The sequence below is a fragment of the Taudactylus pleione genome, unplaced genomic scaffold (genome assembly GCF_031769625.1).
Source record: "Taudactylus pleione unplaced genomic scaffold, aTauple2 ptg000563l, whole genome shotgun sequence".
Taxonomy (NCBI): domain Eukaryota; kingdom Metazoa; phylum Chordata; class Amphibia; order Anura; family Myobatrachidae; genus Taudactylus; species Taudactylus pleione.
The window spans coordinates 689,914-707,615 of NW_028284965.1; the positions used below are offsets into that span (position 1 = coordinate 689,914).

Genomic DNA, 17,702 nt, shown 5'->3' on the forward strand with positions numbered 1-17,702 from the left:
CGCCGGCCGCAAGGCCAGCGGTTCGATTCCCGTCAGCTGCAGCCCGACATCAGCAGAGTTCCGAGCAGTGGAAGGCCGACAGCACTGGAAATCCCGATCGTGGATAGGTGAGTATATACTAACCTAAACTAATCCCCCTAACCCTCCTTAGGGGTGCCTAAAACTAACTTCCCCCCCAAGTGCCTAACCCTAATCCCCCTCTAAGTGTCTAACCCTAACCACTCCCTTCCCCGCTGCCTAACCCTAAGTCCCCCCTGCATTTCACCCTTGCCGGGATATGACAGTGGGGAAGCCGGCTGCCGGTATTTAGGCAGTCGGCTTCCCGATTGCATACCTTACAGGACTTGATAAGCTAAATCCTCAGACTATTCAAAACCTTGTGTTATTGTTGTGTCAGAGAAGTGAGGTCATATTCTCTTATCCTAAATGTGTTGATCATTTAGTTTTTCACCGACAAAGGACTCATCACTTGTGATAAGGGCCACTTTCATCATCTGTGATGTCGGACGGTCATTTTTTAATGCCCGCTGGAGAGGGCTTAATACCATCAGTAGCCTATTTCTGTCCATCAGCTTTTTAAAATACTGTCACAAAGTTGAGCAATTATTTGCAACTGCGCATGCACAAAATCTCTAAAAAAACCCTTTACGACAGATGTATTACACAGAGTCTACAGTACATACAAAAGTGCTGTTAGGAATGGGAAAGATGGTATCAGAAATATTACGGAAAAGTGACGGGCACTGCTGGGTGTTGGCTAGTAGTGCACGCCATAATGGTCCATTCAGTGGGTGTATTATGGGAATGTTGGGGGCATGTTAATGCATGCGACGGCATTCACAGATGAACAGACGCTGGCATAGAAGGCTGTGGTTGCTTGGAGAAAACATAAGGATGGTGCAAGTTTTGATGGTTAGACTCTGGGCCTGGGTGAAGGGGGCATGGCCTAATCAACCTGAGTCATGGCCACACCCCCTAATGAAAAGCACTGGGGGAGGGGGGTGCTGTGAGCCCCCTGAGCCTGATTCATAGCCAGTTGGGGAAGCGAATCAGTGCGATCGCTCCCCCTACAGACATAGGAGACTGCTGCGGCTGCTACTTAGCAGCCACGAGCAGTATGTGCTGGGCTGCTGCAATAAAAGAGCTAGGGAGGGGCGGTGCCGGACCTGGGCCCATGACAGGCCCCTCCAGGAAGCCCTGGCCCAGGTAATTATTAGCCGTTTCCCCCCCTCTCGGCGCCCCTGGTTAGACTAATGTTGAAATTAGGGGTGAGCGAGTTTGGATTTCTGAAATCCGAACCCCCCCGAGCCCCCCGATCTGAGGCCGATCCGAGTCAGGCTCGACTTTTCCCGCCTGACTCGGATCTGAAATCGAGGCAAAACGTCATCATCCCACCTTCCGGGTCTCGCGGGTTTTGGATCCTATATAAGGTACCCGCGTCGGCGCCATTTTCTCACTCGGCTGTGGACAGTGAAGAGGGAGGGTGGGAGTTAGGGCTGGCTGGGCTGTGTAGTGTAGTGTAGTGCAGAGTAGTGTTGTGCTGTGCTGCGCTGTGCTGCTGTTGTCCATAGGGGCTGTGTCCACTACTTCAAAGTCCATAGGGGCTGGCTGTGTTGTGCTGTGCTGCTGTTGTCCATAGGGGCTGTGTCCACTACTTCAAAGTCCATAGGGGCTGGCTGAACTGTGTTGTGCAGTCAGTTGTCCATAGGGGCTGTGTCCACTTCAAAGTCCTATGCAGTGTCCCAGTCCTAAAGGGGTGCTGTAGTGTTGTCCAGGGGGTGCTCTGTCCGTCAGGGGTGCTCCCCCCAAGTGCTAAAAAAATATATATTTTTTCTGTGTTTGTGAATTGTGTGCACTGTGGCTGCACGTGCATCAACAAAGGAGCAGCGCCAAGTGTGCGACTGTGTCCCATTAGTAAAGGGCCGGCTGGCTTGTCCGTTAAAGGGTGCTGTAACCCACAAAGTACACTCTAAACCAAAAAAATATATATTTTCTGTGTTTGTGAATTGTGTGCGCAGTAGCCGCACGTGCATCAACAAAGTAGTGCCAAGCGTGCGCCTGTGTCATAAGTAAAGGGCCGGCTGGCTTGACCGTTAAAGGGTGCTGTAACCCCCAAAGTACACTCCAAACCAAATAAAAAAATATTTTCTGTGTTTGTGAATTGTGTGCGCAGTAGCCGCATGTGCATCAACAAAGTAGTGCCAAACGTGCGCCTGTGTCATACGTAAAGGGCCGGCTGGCTTGACCGTTAAAGGGTGCTGTAACCCCCAAAATACACTCCAAACAAAATAAAAAAATATTTTCTGTGTTTGTGAATTGTGTGCGCAGTAGCCGCACGTGCATCAACAAAGGAGCAGCGCCAAGCGTGCGCCTGTGTCATAAGTAAAGGGCCATCTGGCTTGACCGTTAAAGGGTGCTGTATCCCCCAAAGTACACTCCAAACAAAATAAAAAAATATTTTCTGTGTTTGTGAATTGTGTGCACTGTGGCTGCACGTGCATCAACAAAGGAGCAGCGCCAAGCGTGCGCCTGTGTCCCATTAGTAAAGAGCCGGCTGGCTCATTTCTTAAAGGGTGGTGTAACCCACAAAGTGCACTATCCAGCAAAAATAAAAAAATATTTTCTGTGTTTGTGTGCGCCTTAGCCGCACGTATATATCAATATAACATAAATGGAGGACCAAACTTTCTCCGATAAAAATAAAATAGGGAAAGATCAAGAACCACTTCCTCCTAGTGCTGTTGCTGCTGCTGGGAGTTGTTCATCATCCCAGAGAGGAAGTAGGAACACCACTACTTTTACTAAACAATTGACCCTCCAACAGTCCCTAGCGATGAGGATGAAGTACGACAGCAGTCATCCTGAAGCAAAACGTATAACTGAGGCCTTGACTGCTATGTTGGTGTTAGACGTGCGTCCGGTATCCGCCATTAGTGCAGTGGGATTTAGACAATTGATGGAGGTAGTGTGTCCCCGGTTCCAAATCCCGTCTAGATTACACCTGCATCCTCAAAGCAGCAGCGGCAAGCGTGCGTCTGTCTGTTAAAGGGTGATGTAACCCTCAAAGTGCGCTCCAGAAACAATAAAAAAATTCTTCTTTTTTTTCTGTCTTTGTGAATTGTGTGGGCAGTAGCCGCACTTGCATCCTCAAAGCAGCAGCGACAAGCGTGCGTCTGTCTGTTAAAGGGTGGTGTAACCCTCAAAGTGCTCCAAAAAATAAAAAACTATTTTTTTAATGTGTTTGTGACTTGTGTGCGATGTAGCCGCACATGCACCAAGCGTGCGCCTGTGTCATAAGTCAAGGGCCGGTTTAAACATCTGGTCCGGACTGAAGGACGTGCCAACAATTTCTGACAAGTCTACTGCCACTGCATATGATACTGTCCTCAAAGCAGCAGCGACAAAAGTGCGCCTGTCTGTTAAATGGTGGTGTAACCCTCAAAGTGCGCTCCACAAACAATAAAAAAATGCTTTTTTTTTCTGTCTTTGTGAAATGTGTGGGCTGTAGCTGCACCTGCATCCTTAAAGCAGCAGTGACAAGCGTGTGTCTGTCTGTTAAAGGGTGGTGTAACCCTCAAAGTGCGCTCCACAAACCAAAAAAAAATTCTTCTTTTTTTTTCTGTCTTTGTGAAATGTGTGGGCTGTAGCCGCACCTGCATCCTTAAAGCAGCAGCGACAAGCATGCGTCTGTCTGTTAAAGGGTGGTATAACCCTCAAAGTGCGCTCCACAAACAATAAAAAAATTCTTCTTTTTTTTCCTGTCTTTGTGAATTGTGTGGGCTGTAGCCGCACCTGCATCCTCAAAGCAGCAGCAACAAGCGTGCGTCTGTCTGTTAAAGGATTACATCGGTGACAGCATCCAATAAGGCATGTCAGACAGTCCGTACATGTACTGGCAGGAAAAAGAGGCAATTTGGAGGCCCCTGTACAAACTGGCTCTATTTTACCTGAGTTGCCCCCCCTCCAGTGTGCACTCCGAAAGAGTGTTTAGTGCAGCCGGGAACCTTGTCAGCAAAAGGCGTAGGAGGTTGCTTCCACAAAATGTGGAGAAGATGATGTTCATAAAAATGAATTATCAACTCTTCCAGGGAGACCAGCCTCCTGAACTTACAGAGGGACCTGTGGTGGTGGATTCCAGCGGGGACGAATTAATACTCTGTGAGGATGAGGATGTACACAACACTGAAGAGGGTGAGGAATCTGTGAATGAGAAGGATGAGGATGACATCTTGCCTCCGTAGAGCCAGTTTGTGCAGGGCCAGATTAATTGCCAGCTTGTTTTGTGGGGGCCCAAATGAACCAATCATTTCAGCCACAGTCGTGTGGCAGACCCTGGCGCTGAAATGATTGGTTTGTTAAAGTGTGCATGTCCTGTTTATACAACATAAGGGTGGGAGGGCCCAAGGACAATTCCATCTTGCACCTCTTTTTTTTCTTTGCATTATGTATAGTTTGGGGCCTAGTTTTTCAAACTGCCATCCTGTCTGCCACTGCAGTGTCACTCCTAGATGGGCCACGTGTTTGTGCCGCCCACTCGTGTCGCTTAGCATAGTCATCCATCTACCTCGGTGCAACCTTTTGGACATAACGACACTATTGTGAGGTGTGAGGTGTTCAGAATAAACTGGAAATGAGTGGAAATTAAGGTTTTTGAGGTTAATAATAGCATAGGAGCAGAAAAATCAACACATTCTGTGATTTTAGCTGTTTTTATGCCTTTTTTAAAAAAAAAATACAGATCCAAAACACAAAACCCAGAACCCAAAACACGGAAGGGTGGTTTTGGCAAAACCAATCCAGATCCAAAACACGAAGAAAGATCCAGATCCAAAACCAAAACACGAAAAGTGGCCGGTGCACACCCCTAGTTGAAATATAAGGACGCACCAAGTGGTATTAGTGTGTACAGATGCTGATAGTGGGTATTTCAGTCCTTGCACATTCAGGGACAGGGATATACACAAGGGAAGGACTTTGCATTGGCATTTGCATAAACTCACAGACAGACAATCACCAATAGACTGCTGCATGCGCTTCTGCATGTGACTCAGTATCAGGCCCTTAGATTTATTCCCCCAGGCCCGGCACTCTGTTATGTAAACAGTATTCAGATTATGGACTCAGCGTGCTTCAGTTTTAATAGAGCTTCTCACGTTTTCTACAACAAAATCAATCATTATATAAAGTGTGGCTCCCAAATTGGGTCTAAAGTCTTTCAAATACCTGGTTACAGGCTAGTTATTATTTTTACGCTCAAGCACTTGTCTGATTGACAACCTGGGCAATGCCATGTTTTTTAATTAATTAAAATGAATCAATTGATTTATTACTAATCACACGTTGATGTATCAGGCAGTGCAGGGATTTGGGTTATTGGAGAAGCCGCCCATAGCAACCAATCAGACTCTAGACATCAATTTGCTAAATAAACATGCATTTGGTAGATAGAGGCCATTCGAGGGGCGACTTCGCCAGTGGTCCACCTCCCTGCACTGCTTGATCCACCACCTTCTTTTGCAGCTGCTTGTTAAACAGAACATAGAAGTCATCCTGTGAGCTATATTGTATATCACTATAATTTGTCCTACGGTATGTATGTGACTAGCGGACCATTGTGTACTGTTGGACTCTCTACCTTTTTTTTGGACACATAAATCTCTGTAAACATTATAGCTCTATAAAAAAGTACACTGCCTGTGCACATCAATGGCAAAGCCAAAATTTTACAAAAACAACATTTGAACCAACATTGTATAAACATACAAGTATTAATACAAAAACAGCTATAGCATGGGGCTATAGAGATTACTGAATTTTACATGTGCTGAAAATTGGACTGAACATTGGCCCTCATTCAGAGCCGTACGCTCTGAGCAGAGCGCACGCTCTGAATGAGGGCCGCCCTCCATAAAAATGGAGCGTCCTCCTGGACGCTCGTATAGCTGTGGGTCACCACCCACAGCCTATACGAGCGTGCAGTTTGATGGCTGCGATGGTCGTGACCATCGAAACTGCGAGCCGGAGCCTGCGGTTGAGGTTTTCAACCGCAAGCCCCGGAGTGATTTTGGCTCTATCAGAGCCAAAATCACTCCCACTGACATCACTAGTGATGTCAGTGGGCCGGCTTCTGACGGGAGGCGTTCCCGTGGGAACGCCCCCGTCAGGGAGGCACGCCCCCGGCACGCCCACCAAAGGGGGCGTGCTGTCAATCAACATCGACAGCACGCCCCCTTTGATCAGACACAACGAGCGAAGGACTTTCCTTCGCTCGTCGCGTCTGGCGCAGGCGCACGACGGAGCTCCCTCCGTCGTGCGCATGCTCAGTGCAGAACATCGACCCACTTGCGAGCGGACAGCCGCTCGCGAGTGGGTCTGAATCAGGCCCATTATTAGAGTAGACGCCCGTTGTGTACTGCTGGCCTCTCCTCCATAGTTGTGGTGTGGCTGGAACATGTGTTTGTGGGGATGTGGTTGGGGCTGAGGTAGACAGTGTCATAAATGTATGCTCAGGCCTTGTTTGGAGATTGGAGTATTGTGTTAATTGGCCAGATAACCCTATCCTAAATACATCATAAATAATTTGCTCTGTGTGGCTACGTTGATCATCTGACATGCGGCACATTTTAAAGGCCATTGTTGTTCCAAATGCAGCATACTCATCAGGGGGCTTTTGTAGAACATTTTGCGCTGCTTTCAGCACTTGGCATGTTAGCTGCACGTTGTCGTGTTGCTGGTAATTTTCTGGCTAAGCTACCCTCTTTAGCGGCGTGGTGGTTTTTGCTCCACCATTCTGACTGTCACTTTCAACATTGGCGCTTGACATGCCACTTTCTTGCGACCATGCCAAGGCATCCTCAGGTGGTATCAACAAAACAGATGGCTGGAAAATAAAAATAAATATTACATGAATATTTGTTTTTAAATATATATGCTATGAAATTGTCATGTAAAATGAAAACACTGACATCTATATTTATTTTTACAGTTACCCACATCTATGGAGGAGTGGAAAGCTATTGCTGAAGAATTTAGGATTTGCTGGAATTTCCCAAATTGTGGAGGAGCCTTTGATGGTAAGCACATCAGAATAACACCACCTCCCAACAGCGGATCTTTTTTTATAACTATAAAGGATTCTTTAAGCATTGTACTGATGCTCAATGCTAATTATGAGTTTATGTCGACATTGGTAATAATGGGAGATCTTCTGATGGTGCTGTAAGATCACTGATTTTAATAAAAAAATGTTTTTAAATATATCTTTGTAAATATTACATACAATAATAACAACATAAAACATAAGTAAAAAATCACATATCACTTATAACCAATAATCTATCATGATTGATATATCAACCAGCAGATGTTCACCACATATGGTATAAATACAAAGTGGCAGCTGGAACTATTCATGTTTTTATTACCTACAAGCCCTGTAGTTTGAGTGCATTGTTGTGGGAGAAACGGGACTTTGCCATAAATTGGCAGATTGCAATTATGATTGGCCACCTTTTGCAATACTAGTTATTCAAATCGGGAACGAACATTCAATATCTCCCACATGCTGTTTTTCCAGACAAAACAACAAAAAGCGTAAATATTATTAACTGGAGATTCTCAGTACTTTTTCATCTGGTTGGATATATTTTTTCTCTATGAAGCATTTTTAGGAACATAACAAAATAAAGAGAAACATTGTGGATACAATCTGTTTACATAAGTGAACACAGAAAATTAACTGTTGCTACCAACAAGATACAATTATTGAATAACAGAATATCCAATGGTTTGAATATATATGGATTTCAATCATGATAGCTTATTGGTTATAAATGATATGTGATTTTTTACTTATGTTTTATGTTGTTATTATTGTATGTAATATTTACAAAGATATATTTTAAAATTGTATTTATTAAAATCAGTGATCTGAAAGAGATGTAATTTGGAAGCCGATGGTCTAAATGCAGACTTTCTAATCCCGGCATGGTACTAATGACAGGCATCGAAAACTCAATGCCTGTCATTACCAAGACACCCGGCATGCCGAATGAAGGTAAGCCAGGTGCTGGGTGCAGGCAGCCATGGGGGGGTTAGGTTTAGGGCTCCCGGGGGGATTCAGGGTTAGGCACCCCCCCGGGAGGGTTAGGTTTAGGCTAGAGGAAGGGGGGTTTAGGGTTAGGCAACCCCGGGGGGAGCTTAGGGATAGGCACCGCCCCCCTGGGGGACTTAGGTTTAGGCAGCGGGGAAGGGGGGGTTAGGTTTAGGCACTTAGAGGGGGGGATAGGGTTAGGCACTTGGGGGGAGGTTAGGGTTAGGCACCCCTAAGGGAGGGTTAGGGTGTAGAATTGGGTTAGCGATACTTACCTTAGGGATGATCGGGATTTTCACCCTTGCCGGGCTGCCGCTGATGGAATTTGAACTGCTGGCCATACGTAAAACCTACCCATCTGACAGCACCTTTTGAACTGCTTTCTTCTCCTTTACGAATCCTGGTTGGTGGGTGTATATTTCCCACCTTTGTCAATCAGGCAGCAGTCAGATTATTTATTTTTATCCAATTCATCTGGTAGGTGTAGAGCCAGATTTCTTTTTGAGTTTATAGAGATCTTCTGATGGTGGCTCCTTTCAGCAGACATCGTTTTATGACAAACTCATGTCAAACACTTTAAACATACCATCGGGGGAACAAAATAAGCATGGACTACCGTTTGTGTTTGTGGCTGATGAGGCATTCGCTCTGCACAAGAATGTCCCCAATGGACACTTACCAGAAATAGGTGAATGTTTAATTATAGACTGTCAAGAGCACGCCACATTGTGGAGAGTGCTTTTAGGATTCTAAGCAATAAATTCTGCATTTTCCATGGACCAATCAAACTGAGGGTGGACAAGATTGACTGGTTTGTCATGGCATGCTGTGTGTTGCATAACCTACTACGCTCTAAAAGCCAACAGGAAAGGCCCACTAGAACATTTATGACTTTTTCAAGTGGATCATCCAGAAGTGAAGGACAGGTGGACATCAGTGGGTGTTTCAAGTTTGCAAACATTTAGTGCTCATGCAAAGCAGATATAAATGTACACCTTTTATTGCCAAATAAAATGTTGTTTATCCGTTGCTCTGTTTGTTTACCATCTCCATGCAACTATTTTCTAAATCCTCTTCCTCATCCCTTTCTAGCAGGTCAATTGAGTTGAGCGATGTTCTTCACATTAAAATACCATAATGTAGGTATATAGATGTCATCAGTGCCAGCCTCAGATCTTTTGGACGCTAAATTTTTTGTGTTCCTTTAAGAAAACAGTTTTGAAATTCAGAATTTTCTGCTTTACCCATTTGGGATCTGCTTCACTATGGTACGGCTTGGAAATGGATGCCAATCTCTGGATAGCTGCGACTCGCTTCTCTTTATTACAGCAATATTTGGACAATATTTTCCAAAGACATTCATTGTCACTATACCCTTGTATAAAATAATTGACAAAATCAGAATGGGAGTGGCAACATGAAAACGTCAACATTGGCCAAATCAGAAAGACAAATCGTCTGGTCGTCCAGTTGGCCATACACACTGTGCGATTGGCGCCTTATCTCAAACGATATCTCCCGATTGTCCATGCAGCACAGACAACCGGAAGAAGTCACATTCGACCAGCGGGAGCACGAAATTGTGCATATACACTATGCGATATACACAATTTGTCGTTCCGATATGCCAAATCATGCCAATATCATCCTGGTGTGTATGCACCCTTAGACTGGAACTAAGTCTGTGGCATCTAACAGTACCTTAATGCTAATTCCTGCAGCTACACAGGGACAATCTCTTCTCTGATCCCAGCTTAGTGGTGGCCACTGTTATGGTTAGCATCGATGGTTACCATCGATGGCAAAAAAAAGCAAGTGGCCAACAATAGTAACTAACAATGCAATGGATGACCATCAATGGTTTCACCAACCAATGGTCATCTCTGTTCTTTAACTGATTGGCCCGTGGGCCATTCATAACTGGGGTGGAGCTTCATGGGTGTCAGGGGGCGGAGCTATGCTCAGTGTCCAGGCACCTTGTAAAAAAAAACTATTCAGTTATGATGTTCCATCGATGGAGGGAAACCATCTGGTTCTCCCCCATCAATGGTAAAAACATTTGACATCGGCCATAAACCATCGATCATCATGAATCATCGATGGGCAATGGCCATCCCTATCCCAACTACTACACATGTCTGGCAGCAATCTCTCTCTCCTTGTTCCTTCGGTAAGCGCAGCGCTTCTCTCTCTGTCCTCTTACCTCAGGCCACAGCTCACAGTGGTACCTGCGTGTCCTTATTTTATATCCAGCGGTCGCGAGCAAATCCCTTTGCCACCAACTGCACGCGATGCCTCCATTACCTGTTTACTATTGTTTTACTATGGGAACAGTTTCCCCCTGTGCTGGAGCTACATACTGTATCCTGGGTTGTGTGCCCATTTTCTCCTTCTGTCCATAGTAAGCAGCCTGTTCCAATTCCCCTCTGTGAGGAGGCTACACATATATAGAAACTGGCAGCTTACTTGTTACAATAACTGTGTATATAGATGAACTTGTATGTTTTAACTATAATTAATTAAACATACATGTGTTTCCCCCAATAACCATGCAGCACTAGTGGGGTTATCACATATACACCTTAATAAACCCCTTGGTGTCTATATAGGGATACATACAGTATAACAACTTTGGGCTGATGCTGCATTTTAAATTCATCATTAATGATGCTTTGCAGAGGCTACGTAATTCAAGGCTCAGATCTCTGCACAGGAGCAGGAAACTAAGCTACAGAAACAATTCAGAAAAACTATTGTCTACAATATCATATAATGCACATAATTTGACGTATTGCCAGTTATTGCAGCTGCACCTTCCTTCAGCTCTATATAATAACAGGACCTGGCTGGTTACCCTGCTGTAGACTGATGCCTCTATTGTTCATCACTCTCAGATCATGATGGGATCACTCCTCGGATTACTGTGTGTCCTCTCAGCTCTCACAGCGACTGGTGAGTCTGTGTTACACTTCATACTGGGGAAGAATCACCTGTTCTATCTCTTGGTTTACTGTAGATAATGGGTCTGTATTGTAGAAATGTCCTGAATAGTTTTTTTGCTCCTTATTTACTACAATCTGCATTTCAAATGTGGATTTAAGTTTGATCATTTCACCTAAATTTGCATTGTGAATTTAGGCACTATCATGAGAATGTATCAACATTCTTAAGCAGGGACAGAGGGCCCGTTTCAGACCCGCTCGCGAGCGCTGAGCGCTCGCAAGCGGGTCAATGTTGGGCCAGTGCACATGCGCATGACGAACCCGGATCCGTCGTGCGCATGCGCGAGACCCGGCTAGCGATGGGCAAGCCGTTGCTATGGGTCTCGCTACAAAGGGGGCGTGCTGTCGATGGTGAGTGACAGCACGCCCCCTTTGGTGGGCATGCCAGGGGCGTGGCTGGCCAGATGGAGGCGTTCCCATGGGAATGCCTACCATCTGGGGCCGGTGCCACTGACATCACAAGTGATGTCAGTGGGAGTGCTTTTGGCTCTGATAGAGCCAAAAGCACTCCCGGGCTTGCGGCAGGTGAGACCCTACCACAAGGGTCTCGACGCAAGCCCGATGGTATTGATGGTCTTGACCATCGCGACCATCTTTTTGGCCGCTCGCTACAGCTGTGGGTGGTCACCCACAGCTATGTGAGCGGCCTGGAGGCCACTCTAAAATCAGGAAGGGCGGCCCTTATTCAGAGCGAGCGCTCTGTCAGAGCGTCCGGCTCTGAATCAGGGCCAGAGCTTGTGAGAAAGCTCTTTCCCTCCGTATAATCACCGCACAGTTTTCACTGTATTTTTCCCGAAAAAATACGAGTGCCTCCTCGCATGCACTGCCACCGGCTAGAGCAGACTGTGCTGTAAACTGCGATGCCATTTTACAGCACAACTTACCCGGGTCATAGTGCAGGAGCCACAGCGACCAGCTGACCAGAGAAGAGAGATCAGCGAGCTGCAGGTACTGTAAGTGTTCCATTTTTTTTTATTAAAGAAAAAACTTTTTTTTTTGCAGTAAACATTTTATAGTATTCAATGAGCCCCTAGAAATTACTAAAGTGCTGGTTTTTAGTAGTGGAGATGTTGCCCATAGCAACCAATCAGATTCTACTTAACTTTTATCTAGCAACTTCTAGAAGATAATAGCTAGAAAGCTAGAATCTGATTGGTTGCTGTTGCAACATCTCCACTTCTAAAAACTCTCACTTTAGTAAATATACCCCAAGGTCTCCTCAAATACCATGGACTCCAACTGGAGGGAACTTTTATTAAGAGCTTATGATTCTTGTTTCTAATGCTGATAGTAACAATTTAAGGGGTCTATTTACAAAGCAGTGTTAGGAGACAGAGTGAAAAGTAATAAGAAAGTGATAATGTGCCAGCCAATCAGCTCCCAACTGTCATTTTTCAAACAAAGCCTGTGAGATGACAGTTGGGAACTGATTGGCTGGCACCTTATCACTTTCTTATCACTTTTCTTTCTCTCTCCTAACACTGCTTAGTAAATAGACTCCTAAATATTGTAAAGGGTGCGATGCTGATATGCATGCACTGTCCCTGTCAGACGCAGTGGAGATATTTTATTCTTCTGTGCATTTGTCTAAATACACACATCCACCAGACTATTATTTTGATCAATTGAATGATAACGATATCGTTATTGTCCAATCGTTCAATAATGGTATGAAAATTGTTTGCAGATCGTTTTAAAAAATGTCTAAAACGACCAGCGATGCGCATTCCCGCTGGTCGTTTAGACATCTATTATCATATAAATATGTTGTACAACCTGACGATATCGTCAGGTTCAACATGTTTGCAGATGATTTATGTGCCCACACTGACCGACTGCTCATTCAGTGTAGGCACATCGCAGACTGACAAACGACTGCCAGTTACAATGTCATAATTGTGCAGTCGTTTTGAGGTCTTTTAGTGGATGTGTGCCTTTAGTCACGGGGGTATATTTACTAAAGTGATAGTTTTTGGAAGTGGATATGTTGCCCATAGCATCCAATCAAATCCTACTTAACATTTAAATTGCACATTCTAGAAGATAATAGCTAGAATCTGATTGGTTGCTATGGGCAACATCTCAACTTCTAAAAACTCTCACTTTAGTAAATAAACCCCAAAATGTGCATGTGTTCTGATAGTGTGCGCACAGATCTGGAATCGCGAATGAGGTGCATAGGAGACACGCAGTCACACAAACATCTTGAAAGTGTAGTGGGTGTTTCTGGGTGGAGAGGGTCCGTCTTATGAGCGAATTATGGGAGTGTGGCAGACGTGTCTCTGGAAGCTGTTGTGTACAGAGACCATTGATGCCTGCCATTGGGCAGGTGCAACGTCTGTAGATTCACGCTGCAAATCCACATTGGCAGATTCACAGTGCAGCCAGTTGGTGTCTTAATAGGATGCCCATTGGCAGTGGCCTTAGAATGATGATGCAGTATCGGCTGTAACAAATACTGCAGCTACTATTGCAAATAGAGAGTTTTGCAGCTCTCCCTTTGCTTGGCTGTTGTGCACTTAGGGCCTGATTCAGACCTGTTCGCTAGATGCAGATGCTCGCTCCCAGCGTATGCAAATCCTGTGCATGCCCAGCAAGGCAGGCGATCACACGGCTAGGCATTAGTATGCCCACTATGTCTTGGCAAGCGATCACTTTGTGTATGCAGACACCCACCAGCCATTCATAAGATGCCCACTTGCACACGTCATCTCCAGGAAGTGCGTGAAAACATTGGTACATCGAGCACCATCGGATGTTATTGCAGCACTAGAGGTTGACTATACCTGGCCGCAAGCACTGCGATTCCTTCAGTGTGAAATACAACCAGGTGACATGTACAATGATGCTGCCTGTTAATTATGCATGCCTATGAAATGGCATTGAAACACACAGGCACGCCTGCGTTCACAGCTCCACTCCCCATTTCTAGTGGCCTGCCCCTGTTACCACCCATAAACGGCCTCTCCTGTCACTCAATCAACTGGGCTGTCTACGCTGAGCGAGCGAGTGCCTCCCGATCTGTCGCTGTGGTTCGCGCACGTGCATTGTGATGCATACGCATGTGCAGAATGCAAATATGGGCCTGCGAGTGCATCCTAGCAAGCAGGTCTGAATCAGGTCCTTAGTGTTTAGCTTTCTCTCATACACCACTATCTCTGTCTTCTAATGCTATGTACACATAGAGCTACTGATCTGATGCATTTCAGTATTGCTACCTTCCATTCTCTCTATTTTTGGCTTCTATCACTATTCCTTACTAACACCCTGAGGAAAGTGGGTTTAGTTACACTGAAATGTTGGTTGATATTGTGCATGCTTTGAAAGACAAAATTTCTTAGCGCAAGACCCTGAGTGCTGCCCCATGTGTTTTTAAAGTATGATAAATGTGTGTGTGTGTGTGTGTGTAATTATCTAATTAACACACATATCACAAAATCTGTAAGTATATAATATTTGTTGTCATCCAGTATCCCCATTCCGTACATCATCTTTTTCCATTTTTATTTTCCAATTGAAGGTTTTCCTCTCACGTGCAACCAGTGTAAGAGCCAATTTTATTACTACTGTTCTGGACCAACAATGACATGCTCCGATGGTTATGTTTGTGGCACTACCCGTACAACATCTATAGCAAGTATGTTACACAGAATCTGTAATGTAAAAAAAACTTGCAATTCCCAATCACTATTTATGAAAAGTAAATAATCTGAGTGCTTTCACTTATAAAGTTGCAAACAAATGGTTCATTTTAAAAAAATGTTTTTGCAGTACAGCTTTGAGTCAGTGTTTTATCCACTTAATATTTCCAGAGCAGGACAAGGATTGATGGCCTTTACCATGCAGGATAAAAGAAACAATGTTAGGATAATCTGATGCATTAAAGCATTGTGCATTCCATCCTTCTGGGACTTAGTGAAGGGACAGTTAGAGGGCACATACAATAAATAATGTTTAGCATTTCCATAATATAATAGCTGAATGTACTGTATGTGAAACTTAGCTATGGGTTAAGTATGGGTTAGTGTTTATTATATTTATAGACATAATAGTATAGATGTAAAAAGAAAAACTATGGGCCTCATTCAGCAGCATATGCAACTGCAATCGCAATTGCAATCATCTACGGATCGCAGTTGCTAAAATATGCTAATGACTGCCAAACCACAGCTGACATACAGATGCCCACTGCTACAGTCTCATATCCGTCCAATGATGATCTTCTGCATAAACATTGGTATCATCGACGCACATGGCAATGGTTAGCAGCATTTACATCAAGTCCAACCAGCCGCAAACACTACGAGTCTCCTCACACACAGAGAGCTCTCATACTGCGGATGCAATCACAGTGACTAATTTATGCACGCCCATGAAATGGCGTTCAATTGGACAAACACATCTGTGATTTTTCCGACCACCCCGTCACCACCCCCAAAGGCTGACAGCCTATCACTCACATTGCAATGATTTCCGCAATTGCAATGAAATCACCGTGCACAAGCAGTGTGGCTTATACGCATGCGGGATGAACAGCAATCCCTTGATCTGCATCTGTAATCCCAATTGAGTACACTACTGAATAAGGCCCTATGTTTTATTGGAGATAGAGCAATAGCGAACTAAACATGCCCAAGGAGTACTGAGTCTCCACTAAATAGAGCCAGTGTGTCCTATTAGATAAACCCCACCAAAGTGATATTATTGGGAAGCCAGGATAATTTTTTAGTATAAATGTGAAAAACACCTTTCAGAACATTTATTGACAATAAAGTATAGGATATAACGTTAGCCCTATTTAAAAAATAGATATAATTTATTTATATTTCATCATTCTTTTTGCACAGATGGGGCCATGTACATGGACACTTATTTGAGGTCATGTGTACCATCCGATCGGTGCAATATGGCTAGTAGTACCAGTATTCCAGATATTAAATTCAAGATGGCCACTACCTGTTGTGACACAGATAACTGTACTCCACCATCACCTATATGTAAGTGTTTCAGTTACTTTGTTCTAACCCAGTTTTACACTATGGACTTGAGTAAGAGGTGCATGCACTGCTGGTGTTCACTTTGCAAATGCACATTTCTAAAAAAAACCTGCAGAACAAACGTTACATGGAGTGTTCACACAAAAAGACTGTTGCAATCAGGAGAGATGGGGCAGAAACAAAATTTGGCATTCCTGGGAGGTGACTAGTGCAAAATTGATCCATCTCATTTGTATGTAATGAGAGATTTACAAGTGTGTCAATGCAAGCAGCTGCATTCAAAGACACTCAGCCACAGCCATTAGAGGTCAGAGTCTGATAGAGAAACTGCACCTATCATAGGACTGGAGCAATGGTCAATAGTGCATGTGATGGTGCACCTATTGGATGTTTAAAGAAACATCGTCAGTATTACAGCCTAGACGAGGATTTCTGGGATTTAGAAAAAATGCTGGTAAAAGAAACCAAGCTCTGGTGGGATATAGCAGGCCTTGAGCAGTATATAAAGGTTAAGAGAATCCCACGTGGCCTTAGAGTCATAAAAAAACCTACTGTACACTTGGGCTAGATAATGAGGTATTTATGAAGAACTGGGAGTAGATTGTTAATGATTGTTCTACTAAATTGATACAATTAATTATACAGAAAAAGAAGAGAGAACTTGTCTCTATTGAAGTAGAAATTAAAAATAAAGATCAGAAACTCAAACCCTTCAAAACCAATGAGGAATTTAAGAGAAATGAAGAGGTTCTTGTAAAGAAGGTTCAAAAAGTGGAAAGAGAGGTTATAAACAGGAAGGAAAAACATTTTTTAGAGATAAGCAGGACTACCTTAGCAATAAAACAAAAAAATGGAGCAATACGGATTCAAAATAATTTGAAAATAGATCTTATTTTAACCCAAACAATATGTAGAATGGAAAACAGTTCATTTTAAACCAAAGAGAAGGCAATGGCATGACTCTCCAAAGGAGAATAACTTCACTTCAAAAAAACAGATACACAGCCCTTGCCCGTCTGGGCTCTGAATCGGACAGTTAATTTTTATCTCCAAGTATACCTGTATGGAGAGATTGTTACAAAAAACATGCAGTAAACAAAACTACACACAGAGCATCACCTATCAAAAGAAATCTGGCAAAAGAAGAGGGAGAAGAGGGGGTAAACCAAAGTTACAGGAAAAGAAACAGGCTATAGGGGCCCAGACGGACCTCAAAGAGCAAGGAGTTTTTAATTAATTGGACAAACAACAATCAGACTCACAAATCTAACTTCTCAGCAAGGGGGTGTTTTTTCCCCCGGGACCTAGGCCCAATAACTTTCAATTGTATATAGATCTTTACAAATATGTAAGAAAATTTACTCTAAAGAGACATTTTCTAAATACAGAGATGGGCATTATTAAAAATTATGAATCTAAAGTCAATAAGTCAGGCCTTAAACTGCCCTCCAGATTTTATCCCCTGGAATCTTAAAGCAGTCAAATGGAAATGTTCTATGAGCTAGTTAACAAGATCTATGTAAGGATATGCTGTGCCCCAAAATAAGAGATAATCCTACCAATTTTGAGAAGCAAGCCTTAATACAGTTAAAACAAGATCCCTCTCTAGTC

General features: G+C 43.9%; 2 protein-coding genes across 6 annotated transcripts in view; both read left to right on the forward strand.

Annotated features, from left to right (window-relative positions):
• LOC148481769 (phospholipase A2 inhibitor and Ly6/PLAUR domain-containing protein-like) overlaps positions 1-7,073 on the forward strand; it is a 73,109-nt gene extending 66,036 nt beyond the window's left edge. Inside the window, exon 5 of the mRNA XM_088453015.1 lies at positions 6,986-7,073. Coding sequence (XP_088309141.1) covers positions 6,986-7,023 — 38 coding nt within the window. The 3' untranslated portion in view covers positions 7,024-7,073. The remainder of the gene's footprint in view (positions 1-6,985) is intronic.
• Positions 7,020-17,702, forward strand: part of LOC148481770 (uncharacterized) — a 34,985-nt gene continuing 24,302 nt past the window's right edge. For 2 of the 5 annotated variants that reach the window (XM_088453012.1, XM_088453013.1), the window contains exons 1-4: positions 8,352-9,231; positions 10,987-11,044; positions 14,615-14,731; positions 15,942-16,091. In XM_088453012.1, coding sequence (XP_088309138.1) covers positions 9,205-9,231; positions 10,987-11,044; positions 14,615-14,731; positions 15,942-16,091 — 352 coding nt within the window. In that variant the 5' untranslated portion in view covers positions 8,352-9,204. Of the gene's footprint in view, positions 7,074-8,351; positions 11,045-14,614; positions 14,732-15,941; positions 16,092-17,702 lie in introns of those variants that run through there. The other 3 variants (XM_088453010.1, XM_088453009.1, XM_088453011.1) reach the window with 3 other exon arrangements.